Below are 16,922 nucleotides of genomic sequence, written 5' to 3' on the forward strand. Positions count from 1 at the left end.
GGAGTAGAGAGGGTATTCTTTACCTATGTTTCTGTTTCACATCCAAGTTGTGTGACTGTTCTCTGACTAAAACTGCTCCACGGTGTCCTGACCTTGTGTTCTGGGCGGTGTCCATGACTAAAAGCTGTGTCTATGAAACTTGTCATGTTACTGAAGAATTACTACTGTTGCAGTTAAAGGGCACATCGTATTTGAGAAAAAGTAGCAAGTCTACCTTTTTGTCTGAAAACTGTGTAACAAAATGATAAAAGATGCTTTCTCATGCAGTTACAGGAACAGAACACATAAAATTGTTACAGAACAAACATGCTGGCTGCAAGGCTCGTGTGCCTGAGGACGCTGCCATGCCAGGCCATCCGCCCCAGCATTGCTCAGGCTTCCCCAGCTCTGAGGAACTCTGGTATAAAAGCATTCCGTCTGTGGCAGCCTAACCAGGTACAGTAAGCTTTGAAAGGTTGAGTGTTTTGCTGAGGGAGTTGAGAGTTGTGCTTGGAGTACTTGTTTTAAATTCTACTGAGCTGCCTCTTTGAGATATGTGCTGTAACCTACTAAGGGAAGAGTGGTAATCAAAACCTGGAATATTTTTTAAAAGACTTGAAGGAGTATCTTTCATTAAAATTCTTGGGAAAAGAATTTTCAGGCAGTAATTCGCATTGGAAAGGCCTTACTCCACATGTCAAGAGGAGCCGGAATTCTTGTCCAACCTGTTCCTATGTCTCGTTTCCTAGTATGAGGTTTAAATACTACGTTAAAGTACAAACTACTTTTAAAGATTTTATTCTTAGAATATTTTTAGAATTGTAGCATAGATCTGCATGAAATTTGAACTCTGGAAGGACAATCTGGAGTCTAGCAGTTCTAAAAACTGGACTGTTGTTATCTTGAGTCTTACACTGAATAGTCTTCTTTCAATGGTTTTCATTGTAAGTATAGAAAACAGTTTTAAATAACTTAAGATTGCAGGTTGTCTTTTTCATGGTTTTTCTTTTCCCTTCGTAAGGAATGTTCCTCCATCACCTCAGCAGTGACTTCAAGAGACTTGAAAAGTTGTTTCTGAATTTAAATATGCATTTCTTTGCTGCTCTTGCAGATTATTGAGGCTTCAGTCTGGCAGCATGCTGTATTTGTTTGGCTCATGTTAGCAATAGAAATCTTCATTTTACAGGCCTTCATTCAAGGTTTGTTCTCTAAATCAAGGTTAGATTTGAAAATGAAAAATTCACACCACTATTCCTCATTTACTGGGCAGGAGTACTATTCTTGCACAAAATTAAGTAAAATGTGAGTTACTAACATGAAAAGTAAAGTAAAAAATCCTTATGGTCTTTAATACTATAGGAGTGGAGCAGAAGAAATGCTGACATTTAACCTTGTTTTGTTTCAATTTTTTTTTTTTTTTTTTGCAAAAACTGAGAAGTTCTGCATTGATTCTATGCTTCTATCGTGTGTAAATGGTTTTTTTAAGAGGTTTCCTGAAGTACAACGTTCAGTTCTCTCTGAGAGCAGCTGTTTCACATATTTGTATGGGAAGCACAGGTAAAATAATTTACAAACTAGCAATTCCAAGTGTGGCAAGTAAATGCCAGTGTTTCAGCATGTAAAAAGTTAATTGCTTTTCTTCAGAAATTGATTGTTACTAGTCTGTACACACAGTTTCTTAAAAAGAATTTATTTCTATTTCAATGGATCTTTCTGATTTTACTTTTGAATCTTAACAGTGCTATGCCACCAGAGTAAGAACGGACATAAGGCGTGGCAAAATTGGCCAGGAAATTAAAGAGGCACCGTTTGAGCCATCTGCAGAAACTGCTCTTAAAGGTTGGATATCTCTGCTTTAAAAACTGCAGTTCTTTTAAAGCTGAACTTAAAACTTTTTTGAAGGAAACTTTTCAAACTACTAAAGAGTTTGAAAACATTGTTTAGTGTGTTAAATTTCCCTTTGACCTATCTTAAGTGCCTGGTGACTGCTTTTCTGCTTCTCTTTCCTGCATTCTTGCTGCAAATGTCAAAAAATGTCTTGTTATTTCTGTTTAAGTCAGTGTTTTTTTTCCTGTTGATGTAGACTAATACTTTGTCGATAGCAGATGTTTAAAAAAAAAGAGCTTACACTTTGCTATGACTTTTATATGCTGTTGAAAGGAATTTCTGTTCTACATCGTATAAGGATTGGAAAAAATAAAAACAAACTGATTTTGTTCTAATCTAATGCTGAAGAGCTTTTGATCAGGCAGGCATTAAGGGTGGATGATGGGAGAGGACACGGTATCCATAACATTTCTGTGGGAGAACTCTTCAGCTGGTTTTGCTGAATGGCAGTTCCTGTTGGTTAATGCAGTAATGACCAGTAAAGCTAGCGTGTTACTAGTTAGTTTCTTAATTCTCATTCTGTTTTATGAAGCTCTGTGGTTGTGGTAGAGTGAGTCTAGAGTGTTTCTCATATAACTTTTTGAGAAATGGTAACCCAACTTCTGAAGAAAAGCTTTAAGATGCTTAATGTGGATTAGCTGTTACAGATAACTGGTGTAAGAATGTTATTACCTAAGGAAAAGAATTTATGAGGCCATTATTTATTTTTTTTTTCCCCTTGATACAGTTGATCGCCTGGGAAAATTCGTTGTTGCTGGAGGGGCTGCTGTTGGCCTGGGGGCACTCTGTTACTATGGAATGGGCATGTCCAGTGAGATTGGAGCTATTGAAAGAGCAGTGTAAGTAAGATTCCTTGTTGCTTTAAGAAAATACTTGAAGCAGATCTTCTTGTTCCTTTTGTTTGTCACTTCTCTAGCTGCTGTCTCCCAGTATACATGCAGCTTGTTTTTCTTAAGCTCTGGGCAGAAAGCTGTTAGTTCTGTGCAGGTTTCTAAGCTTCCATCTGTAGCATGGCCAAAGCATACTGCAGCAACTCTCATTCATGTATTTATCTGTTAGTACTACTAGAGCTCTCCAAACGACACGCGTGTCTTGTTACAGCAGATAAACATGGGCAGAGTGACTCAGCACTTTGTGAGCAGCTCAGCAGGCTTCTTACTGCTCAGTGCACATTCTGTGCACGTTCTTCCTTAAACCAGTTTGTTGTACATACGCTGTTCCGTAGTTATAAAGCATTTGTTATTCTTTCCCTTTTGTATTTTCTCTGATGTGTGCTTCCTTCACACAATGGAACCATCCTTGGTATTCTTTGTAAGTGCTGCTAGAATTGGTACATAAAGGCACTCTATAATGGGAAGGATTTAAAGGTTCAGAACTGATGTTGTAAGACTCATGACACAATTTCTAAACCCTACCAGTTTTTAGGATGCTCCTGCTGTATCCATAGCTTGACTATGTTGATAGTTGGTCGTCGTTCTGGTGTTGATAATTGCACAGCTATGTACAAATGCTTATTTTTCAGTATTTGGCCCCAGTATGTGAAAGACAGAATTCGCTCCACCTACATGTACTTTGCGGGAAGCGTTGGCTTGACAGCACTGTCTGCTGTAGCAGTAAGCAGATCTCCTGCACTCATGGGCCTTATGACAAAAGGCTCCTGGCTGGTAAGCTCACATTACATTTATAATGTCTGTAAAATGATCCCAAGTGTTATGGTCATCATTAAAAATACAAAGCAGAAACTGTGCTGTGAAAAATCAAGCAAATATTCACTTATGTAGTCTTTAAGGACACAGGCAGTCGTATAAATACCCTAACGATGTTTTGTGACTTAAAATTTGATGCATCCAATTATATGCTCGTGTGCCCTTTCTGTAAAAAAAAAAAAAAAAAATGCTGTGGCATCCTTACCCAGATGTATGCAAGTAATAACTTGGTATGAAATAGCCATCTGAAGCTAGTGACACTATTTCAGTCACTTTGTAAAAATTGAATCAGATTTTTTATGTGTATGTACTCCTTTGTGTGCTGTTCTTTATAAGGAACTCTTTGAAAGCTCTCTCCTTTCTGCCGGGGCCAAAATGATACTGGTAGACAAGATACTGACAGAATGTGACTGCTTCCTGTGTAGTTAGTGAGTTGAGTGTAGTGGAGTAGTGATGGTTAAACACAGCACAACTTAATGGAGATTAATCCCTGGAGATAAGAGGAAGTTACCTGCTGGAAGGCTGGAAAAGATCATATGGGAGAGCAGAAAACCCTTTTGTCCGTATGCCAACTTGAGCTCTGTAATGCTGTTCCTACAGGCAATTGGTGCAACTTTTGCTGCTATGATTGGTGCTGGAATGTTGGTCAGGTCCATTTCCTATGAAAATAGTCCAGCAGCTAAACATCTTGCTTGGATGATGCATTCAGGTACATGGTTATGGTGTTCATTATCAAGTTGTCTGCTTCTGTATGACTAGATTTCTATTTCAAAGAAGCTTTGACTTCATAGTCAATTTTTATGTGTTGCTGTAGATTTCAAAGGCCAGTGAGGTACCTCAAGTGTCCTTAATGCAGCTCTAATTTCCCATCATCTTGTAAAAATCATGCTTAAGCAAAACTTGAGCCAAACTGGGTAGAATTGATTTATTATTTGCTTTGTTTTCATGACTGCTTTCTGACACCATAGCTTCTGTAAGCTTACTTACCATATTTCAGCAGTACAGGATAAGTAAGTGTATGAAAACTGATCAGAAGGATGCAGTTTCAGTATTTAAACTGCAGCTTCTTGATCATATGATTGATCCTGTGATTTGTACGACTGAAGTGCTTTGGTGTTTTGTCATGTAAGTGTAATAGTTCAAACTGTGTTTTCTGACTCAAAATACATTGTTTTGATAGGTGGTGTTTTTACCTGGACTGCTCCAAACTTTGATGTGTTTTGTTTTTCTTTGGCTAGGTGTCATGGGTGCAATGCTGGCTCCTCTAGCTTTCCTGGGTGGTCCTTTACTGATCAGAGCTGCCTGGTATACAGCTGGAATCGTTGGAGGGCTCTCAACTGTGGCCATGTGTGCTCCAAGTGAAAAATTTCTGAACATGGGAGGACCACTTGGCATAGGCTTTGGCTTTGTTCTTGCATCTTCAATTGGTAAAGTACCATTTTAATGCTGTTATACAGAGAAGGCCATAAACTGAAGCTGCTAGGATGTGCAGTTTACTTCTAGTAGTGAACTGGACTGTCCCGTTAAAATTTCCCTTAAAAGAGGCATTGCAGGACGTGTGCTGTAGTTTTATTTAATGCTATTGTGTATTCCTTCCAGGATCTATGTTCTTGCCACCTACTTCTGCTTTTGGGGCTGGCTTGTATTCAGTAGCTGTTTATGGAGGATTGGTACTCTTTGGCATGTTTCTGCTCTATGATACACAGCATGTCATCAAGCGTGCAGAGACTCTTCCATATTATGGAGTAACAAAATATGACCCCATCAATGCGTAAGTACTTTGATACGAATGCATGTGTAACAGTTCTGAGCTGTGTGGAATTATGCATTAAAATGAGCTGTGCTTTTTATTTACTGTGGAGAAGTGCATTTCTATTAAATGGAGAGAATCGTAGGGTTTAGAAATGCGATGTGAAAATAACTAGTGGAGTTGAAACTGAAAGCATCTACCTGAAAGGAGAGAAATGGTTTTGATATGTGGTGTCACATGCCAGTGTCAGTATCAGCTGAGATGAAGCCTGCTAACTCTTACGTAGTCATTTAATACTTATTAGTGAAAAAAACTTCAATAGTACGTTACAGAAAGAGGGATTAACTGACCCTTGGTAAAGACAAGTCTAACAGGTAACTTCCTCACTGTAAATGTTTGTCTGCTTTTAGGTTAATCACTCATTTCTTTGCATCTGATCATCTGTAAGTAGCATAGTAGTCATCACCAAAATTCTTGAAGGTTAAGCAGTGAGAGCATGGAAGTAAAAGAATCCTGCAAGAGAGAACGTATGATGTCTGTTAAGATTTTTTGCAAATTGCTGCTGCTGATGGAGATGGTAAAGTGAAGTAAGGGTGTATTTTTACTCATCAGGAGCAGAAGACATGCTGTAGTTGAGTTTTATTGCAGGCCTTTAATGGAGGCTTTTAAAAGTCAAGTATAATGGTATGAAATACTAAGTAATACTCTTTCTGCTCAGCAAGATTAACTTTTTTTTTTGTCTCCTAGATGCATGGGCATCTACGCAGACACGCTGAATATCTTCATTCGTGTGGCCACCATGCTTGCTGGTGGTGGAAGTGGAAGGAAAAAGTAAACCAAGACTCTCTGCGGCTCTATGATATCTCAGCCTCTTTAGGTTGTCTACCTAGTGCATACAGTAAATAAAAATTCATGATTACCAGCAGTTTTGCTGCAGGTCAGAAGTTTAACACATTTCAGCCTATTGTTTAAGTGCAATGTGATTCAGACTTAGCAGTGTTTTGTCAAACACCTTCCAATAGCGTGAACTACTTCAAAGCATATGTATTTGGGGAAAGTAAATTATTTAAAATAAATCTGAGTAAAATTGTCTGGTTTTAATGGGCTTAGAAGCAGTTTTGACTTTTGCTTTCCTTTTTACTGGAACTGTACAGAAAAAGTGCAGTTTACTTCTATAAACGGGTACCTTATATGCAGATGGTGGCACAATCTACTTCAGGAAGTGCTGTTTATGTACAACAGTTTTCAGTTAAGATTGTAGAAGTAATATTTTAGTTGGTGCATTTAGAAGAACTGAGCTAAGTGGGTATGGCACTGATACAGCCATGGCTTCTGCTGCCTGTGCAGAAGTTTCAGAAAGATCTAAGCAATTGTCAGAAATGCACTGCATGGGATGGGTGACGTGACCAACAACACAGAGGAGACAAGATGAGGAGTCTGACATCTGCCCTATGTGAAAACCTCAGACTCCTGGAGCACATGAAGACACCTTGTCTGTTTCCCAGTATTTTAATGTTGAATGGATATAATAGCAGTTGTGCCCTTCTGGTACCAGATCTGTCAAAATGTTGGATGATGGTAGAGGTATGTCTTCCTTCCAGTGACTAATTTTTGGTATTTCAAACGAAGCACTGTTCTTTGTGAGAGCCCCCCGTGTTTACTTCCCTGTACAAGATTGTACAGTTGGCACTGAAGAAAGGAAATTGAGAATGGCCTGCTGTAAACCAAAGTATCATAACCATGCCATTGTTACTTGCTGTAATCTCATTCTTTTCCAGATTGTTTAGCTCAGTTGAAAGGAGATGTTCCTGTCAGTGAAACTAATTTAACATTAAGAAATGTATACTTGCTGAAGTACGTGGCATTGTGTTGGGCAAGTTCTTGGGCACAAGGGTTTGGAGCTCATACAAATGACTCAGACTTTGGTAAAATATGCTATGTTTATGGAGAAATAAAATTCTAGCCTCACCTACTGAAAATTCTCACTTTTTATTTGTTACTAAAATATTTGTACTAACTTTGCACTAATAACTTGGTTAAGAGTACTATACTTTTTTTCCTACAAACTCTTTTGTAAGAGAGTGTATAGTTGTCAGGAAAAAAAAAAATCCATGGAGGTGATTTCCAGTTTGGCTGGCTCCCATCTTTTGGAGGATGTTTCCCAGAAGGAAAGTGATCTACTCTTGCTGTAAGGGGGCCTTCTGCTGTATGCCATAGCTGTGGACTGCAGCCAGTGCTGTGCTGCTTTGTTGGACACCACGCTATTTTTCATAAGCCACAGGGAAGAAACAATGGACTGTGAAGGAAAATATATGGTGCTTAAAGAGGAGGGAAGGAATCTCTGAGTAGTGACAAGGTTAAAGGGTCTTACTTTTTCAAGCAGCTTCGTACATTAAATCAGTTTCCACATAACTTGTTGTAATTGAGCATAGCAGTATAGTCGTCATCAAGTTCTAATGTACAGGGGAGGTGCCCTGACAAAATTCTGGTGAACATGCCTGTAGCTAAAGGAAACTTGGACCAAACTACAGGTTTTGTTTTTCTGGAAGTAAAAGTTTAGGGACTGACTGAACCTTGAGTGGGATCTGTGGGTGCTTTGAAATAGTAAGGTATAGAAAGGTAGTATGGAAGGCAGCACTGCAATGGGGAAGGTCCAGTAGCCTTTTAAGAAGAAACCTAACAACCCAAGGGTGTCTAGGGTAGCATAAACTCATTTGTTTTGGGTCTGCTGGAAAGATGTGACTCCTGTAGATGAAATTCTGCCAGCAGGAAAATCTTCTACAGGGGCTGGCTCCCCCAAACATGGGGGAAGTGAAAGTTGTTTTCCGTGTGAGTGCAGAATCAATATTTAAGTTAACGCAGTGCTGATTTGGGCAAGGGTAAAAACTTAAAATGCAATGGGTTAATAAGCATGAGAACCCGGTGCTTGTTTTTCCAAGGGCAGCATAACAATTGGGGAGTTTTCTCACACTGGTTTTCTATCCTTCTCTTTTGCCTGTTTCTGTTCACTGTGTTTAACAGTTCCAAGGTTTCAGAGGTTCTTTTCTTCATCCTTCGATTCTTTTTGTTGTGAGATTTCAGAGTTATACGTTACTGAATTCTATGATTGACTTTTACTAAAACCTTTATGAAAGAATCTTGTAGGGCACTTTAAAATAGTTATTTCTAAATTGATGAGGAGCGAGAGAAATGAGTTAGAAAAGCAGTCAGGATCAAAAACTTGCATGGTTTCCTCTGTTTTGAGTAAATAAACTTGAATTTAAGGAAAAACAATTGTCATGCCTTTGAGTGAGATTTAAGAACCACTGTGCAGTTTAGTAAGAAGTTTAACCAGCAGCTTAACTGCCACTAAGTACAAGAGGAATAGGAGTTTGTGTGTAAGCATAGCAGCAAGAAAGCAATTGAAGGTTTTGTTAGCCAGAAATGGGCCTTATTTAAATCATGATAATACAGAGTAGAGCCCTGGAACTCAGTTCGAGGGGAGGCATTTCAAAACTCACCTCAGTTCAATGGAGATCCTAGTTAGCTCTATTTCTTGAAGCCTTTTAAGTCAATTTTAGATCCTATACTGAATTGTGATGGATATTGCAAACAACTGGCTTGTTTTAGTATGGCTTATGCAGGAAGTTGCATAGGATAGTCAAGCTGCAGCTTTTCTCAGGCTAAAAATGTGGAAGCCTATTTACTTGTCCTGTGTAGTGATGCTTAAGGGCCTGTTTCTTTAACTGAAGCAGTTCTCTCAAACACTTCTTTGATTTGGACTCTATCTGTGTCTGAATTGTAAGGAAGGAAACAGGGTGGGGTAGGGAGGAGAAGACTGAAGGGGTTGGTCTGTTTGTTTTTGGAGGCAGCCAAATGGAACCCGCTGCAGCCATTGAGCCTTAGATTCTCAATCACGATAGTAACTCCAGCCAAAAATGGATAGGAATGTATGCAGTGCTTTCAGAATTGTTTCAAGAGCTACATGACTGATTTTTGCTTGTTGCATTACTCTTAATGTATGTGTACGTAACACGGGCTTTATTGCTAAACCGATTTTAGTTTATTGTCTGTATTTCTGCTATGTGTGTATGTGTATTTCTGCTCAGGGTACCTGAGCAGTCTGTTGCTACACGAGGCCTTGCTAAATGAGGAGGGTAGCCTCCCTTTGGTGTGGAGACAACATTTGGAGGCAGGAAGAAAATTCAAGACTGCCCATCCTCAGATCTACGATGACAGACTGCTTTCAGAACGCTGATTGGAGTGAATTCTGTCCAGAAGGACCCACATTGAATGTAGTTCTAAGTGTTCTATATGCAAAACATATTTTTTTCTTGTGTTCTGCTCATCCAGTATAATCAAGATATAATTCAGGAAACTTTTTTGACAGCTAACATGCCAAAGCTCGCAGCTCCGTGGCAGGACAGTGAGAGGAGCTGTGCAATCTTCTATTTGTGGAAGCAGTTCTGTCCCCACCGAGCTCCACAAGTCTTCCCCAGAGTGAGGGAAAAACGCAAGCACCTATGTGGGGAGGACCATCTATCCTTCTCTTAGCACTAAGAAACTATCTTCTCTCATTCATAGCTGCTGCTGTTGAAGGAAACACTTTTTCTTGTCTTCTTCCATCTTTCAGAAAGATAATGGATGAATGCAGGACCATTTACCAGGTCTTTTGCAAATATCTAGTTTGATTGCTCGCTGCTTCGTTCCCAAAGACTTAGTATGAGGAAATGAAGTGATACAAAGACAAATGTCTGGGCAGACATCTTGTTCCCCCTCCTGAGTAGGTAGGGCAGTTAATCAGCTGGCAGGCCTCCAAAGCAGAAGGTACTGTGCAGCTGTCAGCCTCTGGGGTTTCCAGAAAGATGTGATTAATCTGCATATTGATCAGTTTCGAACATAAATAAAACTTGTCTGCTGGAGCTGGTTTCAGGGATGGCAGGGAGAGATTGTCCTTCTAAACGGGTGTACGTGATGTTGCTCAACCGTTGTGGTATATTCCTGGTTCTTCTGCACAAGGTGGGTATGCTGGTCGTTTAGTACAAAACATGTAAACAATTGTTTTTGTTTTGGCAGTGTGAAGTCCAGAATTTGAACAAAAACATTTGGAAGCACAGGCTAAGGCCTTGTGCATATCTGTAACAATAAGAAATTCAGCTTTTTTCTGTCATCTCCTACACAGACAGCTGTATGTTTCATTGTTTGATTTAGTTTCAGTTACTTGTGTCAGCTTGCTAAAAGGTCATAGAAAACTATGGGTTCGCTGGGTGCTATTTTAATGTAATGAGCCCAGTGTATTCCTCCAAATATTTACAGTTACTTCAATTGTTTTTGTGACTGAGAAGGGAGAAAAACAAATACACTTCATAAACAGTGATTTTGCTTTTAGTTTGGAATTTGATGGGGCAGGTAAGCTTGGCTGAAACTTTTATTGAAAGCCCAAGTTTTGTCTGAATCAATACACGCAGGCGGCATCAGTGATTAGAAGGGGAGCGTTTTGTGCTGCACCTGAGCTATCTTTTCCCTCTTTTCCCTGGGGCATAAATGTAAAATTTGCCAATGTATCTGGAATTTTGTTTTCTTAAATTTGTCCTGGGGGAAGAAAAATCTGCTAAGTTACTTGCTCTTACAAGTTCTTCAAAAATGCTGAATGGATGTGTTGCTTTCAGAAATGTGGTTATTTTTGCTTGGTTTTGCAGGTGTGTGTGGTGGTGTTGTTTCTGACTTTGTTTTGTTGTAATTCTTCCTTAGAAGGGGATTTATAGTACTGCTTAGGAGGACAAAGTGAACATCTTCATCTCTGGACAGACAATCACCACAAAAAAGAACAAGGTGGTAGTGATGGTAGACTCATAACGTACTGTTTGGTCTTGGTGGGATGCTACAGTGATTTTAAGTTTGTGCTTAAGAAATTAATGGTACATCTGCTACAACATGAAAGTGGTTGTCTTGATACAAGTAAGTCATCATGCCTCCAATACCTCGCCAGTGCAGTAGTGATGAGTTCGTGTCTTGAAAGAAATACAGTACCTCTATAGATACGTAGACCCTCATGTAATTTGTATACTGTGTATCTAGGATGTTTTGTAAAAATTACACTTAAAGATTTAGTTAATTAAAATTTCCAGTTAAGTATTCAATACTGTTTTGGTTTTTTCCTGATAGTGCTCAGAATCTCCAGTCCCTGGCAAATTCCTTGTTGACCAAATCCAAGATGACAGTGTTATTTTCTCGCAAAGAGACTGGTAATTAAAAACAATTAGCAACAATTATTTTTTGTAAGATTGCTAGTTAGAAGTGGCAATACAATGTATTAAAAGGTTGGATTTATGTTTTGATTTCTTTTTAAAACAAAAATGAACAAGTGAAAACACCATTTATTAGTGTGAACTTAGTTCCCAAGAATACTGCTTTACATTAGAGGTCAGTAATTGTTCAGAAGCTTAATACAGGCGTTTGCAAAAGCAAACCGAACAGCGTTAAAACTGAGGAATGAAGAAATTAGCAGAGATAGCATGTGTTCCTGAATCTCTTCTTGTTCATCTGTCTCTGAAAGCAGGATCTCAAAGGAGACATCCTTAGATCTTAAGATCAGACGCTAGGAGAATGGTTGGACTAGATGATCTTGTAGGTCCTTTCCAACCTAATGAACCTATGAACCTATGAATGTGTGGGTGAGAGATGTTTCTAGAGTGTGTCAGTTCTGCTGCCATTGGCTATTCTTCCTCGGTAAAATGAAGCGGGTAAGTGGTGGGTTAGTGACTAATCTGGGGACCTTCTGCTGGTGGGTTTTTTGGCTTTCTAGCAGCTGGAACTCCTGTGTATGGCTGCAGGTCTGAACAGCCATCCTCAGTGAGAATTGCTACAGACTGATGCACTCAGTTTCCTGTGCTGTAAGAGCGCATCTCTACCTTATAGTGATGACTGAAAGCCACTGCGACTGAGTGTTGAAATAAAAATCCGATTCTTTCTTAAATGCTATGTTGGAAGGGTTATTTAAGTGCATTTTTCTCTTTCCAAAATGAGTCCATTTAAGAATTTGAAGTTCAAAGATGATGCAACTGCTTACTTAAGTTATGGTATAAAGCAAAACTACTGAAATACTGTGGGGAAAGGCAGCATGCTCCTGGGCGTAAAACTATGAATTAAAATGCCAACAGACTATAGAACACCCTTGCTACTACTATTCCATCATTTGAGAGGGAGCAGCAGGGAAAAATATTGCAAGGAAGGAAATTAAACCCTTCTTATAAAAGCAGGTGTTTATCCTCATGAAGCAATGGATAACCAACACCGACATAGAGTATTGACAACAGAGAGAGGAAGAGTAGAGCAAATAACAGCGAAGAATAGCTCATTGTACTGGAACAGCAAACCGTCTGTGAGTACCATGGTACAGGAGGAAACTGTCAGCTGTATGTGGAGGGATTAAAAGCAGGAAAGTCTTGCAAAAATCATAAAGGAAAAAAATATTTTCCTACTTTTTCAGTAGGTAAATTTGGTATACAGACATCGCAGATGCTGAAAGGTGAGTAAGCATGTACTGAGCTCTGTACGTTCTGGAAGAGTGTGTGCAAATAGTGGATTGTAGCAGAGGCCCTGTTTCGTTAAAGCTGGTATGACAGTTGTGGATATACCAACCCATTATGCTGAACCTCTCCTTAGGAAATTCATGTGTAAGAGTATGAGAGAAGATTAAAGTATTAAAATATGCTGCATTAAATTATTAATTAAAATTACTAGAAGTCCTTGAAATGAATGTCTTCTGTAGTACATGGGGATGCAGTACTGTCCATCGTAGTCTCAGTTTATGATGGGTTGCTACTTTAATTACAGGCTCAATTCTTGCCATAGCTGGAGTGCCTGTTAATATAAGTGTCATACTATAGAGGCTCCTTTAAAAAGCGAGGGATTAACAAATTCTAAAAAATTAGGTCAACTTAAAAAAAAAAAAAAAAAAAAAAAAAAACCTTTTTTGAACCGTTTCTGACTTTCTGGTCTTGTCACTCTGAAGTATATGGACATCTTTCACGTATGCGAAACAAACATGGGGCCTGTTAGTACCAGAAAGGTAAGGGAAGAATGACTGGAACCATGCAAAGAGGCAGGAAGGCAGTCTTGGCATGTACAGTTTTTGGGAAGGCAGCTGTGACTTGGTGATGCTGTAGCACAGTGAGTTTTGTGATCACTAGGCCGGGCTGCAGGGCTCTGCTGGAAGAAGGGAGCAGCTGGGCTGCAGCCAGCTGGCTTCCACCAGCCACAGAATGTGGCTCCAGGAGGAGCAGATTCAGCTTGTTGAGGACATGAAGTATTTATCTCTGCCAATAAATAGAGAGCTCTGGCTTCTTACAGGTCTTAAGAGTAGGTTTCTGTACACAGCGTACTCCAGGAGATCACCCTCACTGGTCAGTGTGGCCCACATGATGAATATGAAGTTTAATACCTGAACTTTCTCACAACAAATTGTGGTGGAGTCTCAGCATGTTACAACATCTGGAGGCTTTTTTTGTTTTGTTTTGTTTGTTTGTTTTTGGTGAATGCTTAGGTCTTCATGCATTTTTATTTTATTGAAAAATTGAAATATTTCTGCTAAAAAGCAGAGTCATGCCTTTGAAAAGGTAGCTTAATTGGAAAAATGATCAGTTAAATAAGAAAGGAAGATGAAGACTGGAGCCAAACTGGATGTCAGAGCAAGCAAAAAGGCAGATGTCAGAAGGAGAGAAAGTAATACAAATAGAGGACCGTCCGAAGGGCAGAAATTGAACATTTTGTTCCAGTGTCCAAGTGAGGAGATGCTTTGAAAGCTAATTTAAATGAGCATAATTGCTGGTACAGACGTGCTCTCTGAATAGGGGACACAGGCAGCCAGGTGTGAAGTTAAGAATATAAATCAAAAAATATAAGGCTAAGTGTAGTTTGTCTTGCAGAAAACAGTGTTTTCAGCTGAATGGATGAGAGAAAAGAGAGATGTTGGAGAAAATACAGTAGTAAACTGTTCTGCCGTGCTCTGCAGCAGAGATCCTCTGTGTTTGAGGGGAGGACCAAAGTTGCAGAGACAGTGGCAGCCTCCCTTGGTAGCAAGCAGAGCTGAGTGTTTGTTTGTGGGCAATACTTCAGACTCCTCTTCTATCTTGACTCATTGGCATTTAAGCAAGTGGTTTGTTTGGTGGTTTCTCCAAACTCAGAATGAGAAGAGCAGACTGGAAAAAGACATCACAACTTGCTGCCATCTGCACTGTTTCCTCATGGTGGTGTATCTGAGCATTCAGAAATGAGGCAAACCTGCGTATCCTTATTTCCCATCGCAGCAGCTGGAAAACTTGAATTGCTTAATAGAGGAGAACTAGCAGCAGCCTACTTCTTCCAAGCAGAGAACGAGCGAGGTGTCCAAGTAATGCATATTTATCTTGCTTGCAGTGGGTGGTTAAATTGCAATGTAGTCATCTTTATTTAGGAGAATAATTATTTCTAAGCACCCTGTTGCCAGTGTTGTTTTGTAAATATTTATCTTTTTCTTGTGGTGGATGTTGGCAGCAGCCTTATTGCACTTAACGTTCCAGTGCCCTTCCAGTCCACTTATATGAACATAGCTGGGAATGTCAATACCTGTAGTGTGACAGGTTCTCATACACAATACATATCCCTTATTACCTAGTTACTTTCCCCTTCTGTATTCAACTTTTATTTCTTGTTGTGCGCACTGAAAGAGACGGTGATGGTGTTATTCAATGCTATAGACATGAAATATTCTTGGGACATAAAGTCTCGTTAGGTTTGAGTTAATATGTGTCTTTTATGAGGTGTTTTTATTTATACTTCACCTTTATGTTGAAGGAAGAAAACCAGTTGGGTGAGGCAATTTTAAAAAGCAGAGCTGGAATGCTGTCATCTATATGGGGAAGAAAGATGAGAGTTTTTTGTTAACAGAGAAGCATAAGAACATCTTCAGTGTGTGTTTCAGAAATAACCACATTGCTGGCAAAATTAAAATTCTTTTGGGGAGTAAAAAGCTTTAGAATGTTCAGAAGAGGTAACAGTTTTGACCTAGGAATTTCTATCATTTGTCGTTAGAGGGGTTACGTATTCTGATTACAGACAGTAGATGTTTTCTGGTCTTCCATTGAGATATCCTGTTCATGTTTGCTAACAATAAATAGTTATGCTGAGCCACAGAATTGACTTTTTACCAATAAAGTAACTGTTCGTGTTACAATCTTCTGGAAAAAAAAATCTCACATTTATGTTCAGTGTACAACTTTTGTTTGTTCTTCTGAATTCAAATAGAAGCATACGTAGTGATGCAAATTAAAGGACTGGTTCTGTGCTAACATACAAAAGTGTTGTTGACTTTTAAAGTGCAAGGTCATGGCTTACATCTATATGTTTATGTATCTATTTATAAGCCAAAAATCATAAAAATGACCAAAGTTCTGTTGTCCCATTCATATTTCTGTGTCGTTGACTGTACTATGAAAGTAATTTGAGTCTTACTGATAGGAGTGATTGAGATGTGCCAGTGGTAAGGAAGGGCTGTTTGTGAAGCACTTTGAAGAGAATGCCTTGAGTAGCAAATGTTGCTTGTGATTTTTATCTTAAAGTCCTGGTGGTGTCAGCCTTAGCAGAAAAGATGGACAAGTTAGTAACCCTCACAATACTTGGATATTGTAAGGTATGAAGGTAGAGAAAAGCTTTGGGGGCTAAAGGTGGTAGTCAAAAGACCCTGATTTGGAAGGCTATTGGTCCAACGCAAGAAGAAACCTAAATTCAGTATCTGGAACCATTTGAAGTTCAGGGTTGAAGGAAGAGGGATAAATTTGCAGGTGCACCAGAATGCACCCTTCTGTCCTGCTGCAATGCCAATTCCAGGCAGCTTGTAGGTGTAGCCCAGAAGGCTGCACAGCTCGTGTCATATTGCAGTGCTGCGGCCCCAAGTCATTTCAGAATAAGCTGTGAGAACAAGGTGCTGTCAGACCTCAACTTCTGCCTTACTTAAGAGACTCAACTGCAGATCATTTCTCAAAAGGCTTTTTAAATGTGAGTTCCCTGAACCTTGATACCTTGTTAAATTTGATGGACTTCCTAATCTTGATTGTTAACTGGAATCTCAGTAAGAGACTTAATTATCCAAGTGTAATAGATACCGAAAAGTTAATGATAAACTCAGAAATATGCTGCATAGCCAGCCGTCTTGTTAATTATGTTGACACCACGTTGGAATTGCTTTGATTTAGGCCCTCCAGGTTTGGCTTGGCTTTTCAGTTTCTGTTCCCTTCATTTCAGCGGTGCTCTGTCCTTCCAGGCATCTGAAGGAGCTGAGACTTTCACCGGGGGAGCTACTGTGAGCCACAGGACAGGCGCTCTGCATCGGAGCATCGTTCTGTACTCTGATACTCAAAGCCACGTGCTCTCTTTTAACTGGTAGGCTTTCGCTAAAGCAGCTAACTGCTGTCTGATTTATGAGTAAATTGTTTCTCATAGGAGGAAGGGTTGTTTGTTTCCATACCCTAAAGTGCAATACAAAGGCCAAATCTCCACCCATTCTGAAGACAGATCTGGCCAACCTTATAAAAACGTGGAGTTCTGCTGGAGGCAGACCAGAGCGCTCCTCAGCCTCCTAGAAG

The 16,922-nt window shown here is 39.5% G+C and overlaps 1 protein-coding gene across 1 annotated transcript; it reads left to right on the forward strand.

The window, feature by feature from the left end:
• The first annotated feature begins 279 nt into the window (after positions 1-279).
• Positions 280-6,396, forward strand: GHITM (growth hormone inducible transmembrane protein). The gene is made up of 8 exons (XM_065746942.1): positions 280-435; positions 1,719-1,818; positions 2,594-2,705; positions 3,389-3,530; positions 4,173-4,281; positions 4,811-4,999; positions 5,172-5,343; positions 6,070-6,396. The coding sequence occupies exons 1-8, from the start codon at positions 307-309 to the stop codon at positions 6,155-6,157; spliced, it is 1,041 nt and encodes a 346-aa protein (XP_065603014.1). The 5' UTR covers positions 280-306; the 3' UTR covers positions 6,158-6,396.
• Positions 6,397-16,922: the final 10,526 nt, after the last annotated feature.

This window comes from Cyrtonyx montezumae, unplaced genomic scaffold (assembly GCF_038088225.1).
Source record: "Cyrtonyx montezumae isolate F1298 unplaced genomic scaffold, pur_monq_1.0 scaffold_4, whole genome shotgun sequence".
Taxonomy (NCBI): domain Eukaryota; kingdom Metazoa; phylum Chordata; class Aves; order Galliformes; family Odontophoridae; genus Cyrtonyx; species Cyrtonyx montezumae.